This window comes from Geospiza fortis, unplaced genomic scaffold (genome assembly GCF_000277835.1).
Source record: "Geospiza fortis unplaced genomic scaffold, GeoFor_1.0 scaffold978, whole genome shotgun sequence".
NCBI lineage: Eukaryota > Metazoa > Chordata > Aves > Passeriformes > Thraupidae > Geospiza > Geospiza fortis.
This window is the reverse complement of record NW_005055096.1, coordinates 17637-20385: the sequence shown is the minus strand read 5'-3', so window position 1 is coordinate 20385 and position 2749 is coordinate 17637. Positions and strand designations below refer to the sequence as shown.

The following is a 2749-nucleotide window of genomic DNA, read 5'->3' as shown; positions in this document are numbered from 1 at the left end:
GGACAGAGGGATGAGGGGGACAGGCATGGGGACATGGCTTGGGACAGTCATGGGGACATGGGGACAGCCATAGGGACATGGACATGGAGTGGGACAGACATGGGGACAGGGACAGAGGGGTGGGGGGGACAGGGACAGCAATGGCAGGGACAGAGAGGTGGAGGGGGACAGGGAAGAGGGGACAGGCATGGGGACATGGGGACAGCCATAAGGATATGGACATGGAGTGGGACAGACATGGGGACACACATGCGGACATGGGGACAGGGACAGTGGGGTGGGGGCAGGGAAGAGGGGACAGGAATGGGCACATGGAAGGGGACAGGCATGGGGACATGGGGACAGCCATAAGGATATGGACATGGAGTGGGACAGACATGGGGACACACATGCGGACATGGGGACAGGGACAGTGGGGTGGGGGCAGGGAAGAGGGGACAGGAATGGGCACATGGACTGGGACAGGCATGGGGACATGGGGACAGGCATGGGGACATGGAGTGGGACAGATGTGGGGACACGGGGACCGGCATGGGGACACAGATATGGATGGGGACATGGACATGGATTGTGACAGATGTGGGGACAGACATGGGGACATGGGGACATGGATAGGGACAGCATAGGGACATGGACATTGATGGGGACATGAGAGCATGGAGTGGGACACACAGGTGGCCACAGGGACATGGGGACATGGCTGGGGACACACAGGTGGCCACAGGGACATGACCAATGCAATCACAGGTGTCCACATGTACATGGCTGGGGACACGCACATGTGGCCATGGTGACACGGGTGGGGACAAACAGAGGCACCCATGGACACCCAACCTGGATGGGCATGGACACTTGGGGACAGCAGGGTGGGGACAGCAGGGTGGGCACACAGGGATCACCCAGGGGTGCCAGGCCACGTTGGCAGGGTCCCAAAATATGTCCCCAAGATGTCCCCAAGGTGGCCATGGTGACATGGATGGGGACAGACACCCATGGGTGGGCCCACCAGACACTGGGGACAGCAGGGTGGGGACACAGGGTGGGGTCACCCAGGGGGTGCTAAGTCACACTGGCAGGGTCCCAAAACATGTCCCCAAGGTGTCCCCAAGGTGGCCACGGTGACACAGATGGGGAGGCACCCATGGGCACCCAACCATGGATGGGCACAAACATTGGGGACAGCAGGGTGGGGACAGCAGGGTGGGGACACAGGAATCACCCAGGAGGTGCCAGGCTATGTTGGTAGGGCCCCAACACATGTCCCCAAGATGTCCCCAAGATGTCCCCAGGTGTCCCCTGACCTTCGGAGGGGTCGAGGCGCCGGGCGCGCCGGCCGTGCTTGGAGTTGTTGTGGACGAACATGTTGTCGGACACGGCCAGGACGTGGCCGTCCACGTGCACCGTGGTGGACACCACCACCTGCGGGGACAAGGGACACCGTCACCCCGTGGTGGCCTGGCCTGTCTGGGGACACCGCAGGGGCACTGGGGTGTGGCGTCCCTGTAGTGTCCCCATGGTGTCCCCTCCCCTGTCACACTGCAGGGATGCTGTATGTGCTGTCCTCGTGGTGTCCCCATGGTGTCCCTTCCCCTGTCACAGCCCTGTCACAGCGCAGGGACGCTGTGTGTGGTGTCCCCACCATGTCCCCATGGTGTCCCCTCCTCTGTCACAGCCCTGTCCCACCACAGGGATGCTGTGTGTGGTGTCCCCACAATGTCCCCATGGTGTCCCCATCCCTGTCATACCACAGGGACGCTGTGTGTAGTGTCCCTGTGCTGTCCCTGCGGTGTCCCCATGGTGTCCCCTCCCCTGTCACACTGCAGGGATGCTGTATGTGCTGTCCTTGTGGTGTCCCCATGGTGTCCCCTCCCCTGTCACAGCCCTGTCACACCGCAGGGACACTGGGTGTGGTGTCCCCACGATGTCCCCATGATGTCCCCTCCCCTGTCACACCGCAGGGACGCTGTGTGTGGCATCTCCATGATGTCCCCATGGTGTCACTGCCCCTGTCACAGCCCTGTCACATCACAGGGATGCTGTGTGTGGTGTCCCCAGGATGTCCCCACGATGTCCCCATCCCTATCAAAGCCATGTCACAGCGCAGGGACACTGAGTATGGTGTCCCCACAATGTCCCCACAGCATCCCCATCCCTGGCATACCACAGAGACGCTGTGTGCAGTGTCCCCACAATGTCCCCATGGTGTCCCCTCCCCTGTCACACTGCAGGGACGCTGTGAGTGGTGTCCCTGTGCTGTCCCTGCGGTGTCCCCATGGTGTCCCCTCCCCTGTCACAGCACAGGGATGCTGTGAGTGGTGTCCCTGTCCTGTCTCCATGGTGTCCCCATGGTGTCCCCTCCCCTGTCACAGCCCTGTCACACTGCAGGGACACTGTGTGTGCTGTCCCCATCCCTGTCACAGCCCTGTCACACCACAGGAGGTGCCAGCTGTGGTGTCCCCGCGGTGTCCCCCCAGGGGACCCCCACACTGCCGAGCTCCTTCCCACAGGGGACACCCAGGGGACCCCAAACCCCTTTTAGGGTCACCCCCAACTCCCCAAATCCCCCCAGGTCTTCCCCCTGCCCCAGCCCCTCTAGGAGACCCCAAATCCCTTTTAGGGCCACCCCCTCAGAGACCACCCCTAAACCCCTTTTAGGGCCACCCCCAGTCCCCCAAATCCCCCCAAGTGACCCCCAACCCCCCTGAAGCCCCCTCAGGACCCCTCCAGGAGACCCCCAACCCCTTCTAGG

At 62.6% G+C, this 2749-nt stretch overlaps 1 protein-coding gene across 1 annotated transcript in view; it reads right to left on the bottom strand.

The window, feature by feature from the left end:
• Nucleotides 1-2749, bottom strand: part of LOC102036227 (transcription factor COE1-like) — a gene marked incomplete at both ends in the record, with an annotated part of 18913 nt that overhangs the window by 3150 nt on the left and 13014 nt on the right. Inside the window, 1 exon segment of the mRNA XM_014311576.1 lies at nucleotides 1302-1419. Within this exon segment, the coding sequence (XP_014167051.1) occupies nucleotides 1302-1419 (118 nt within the window).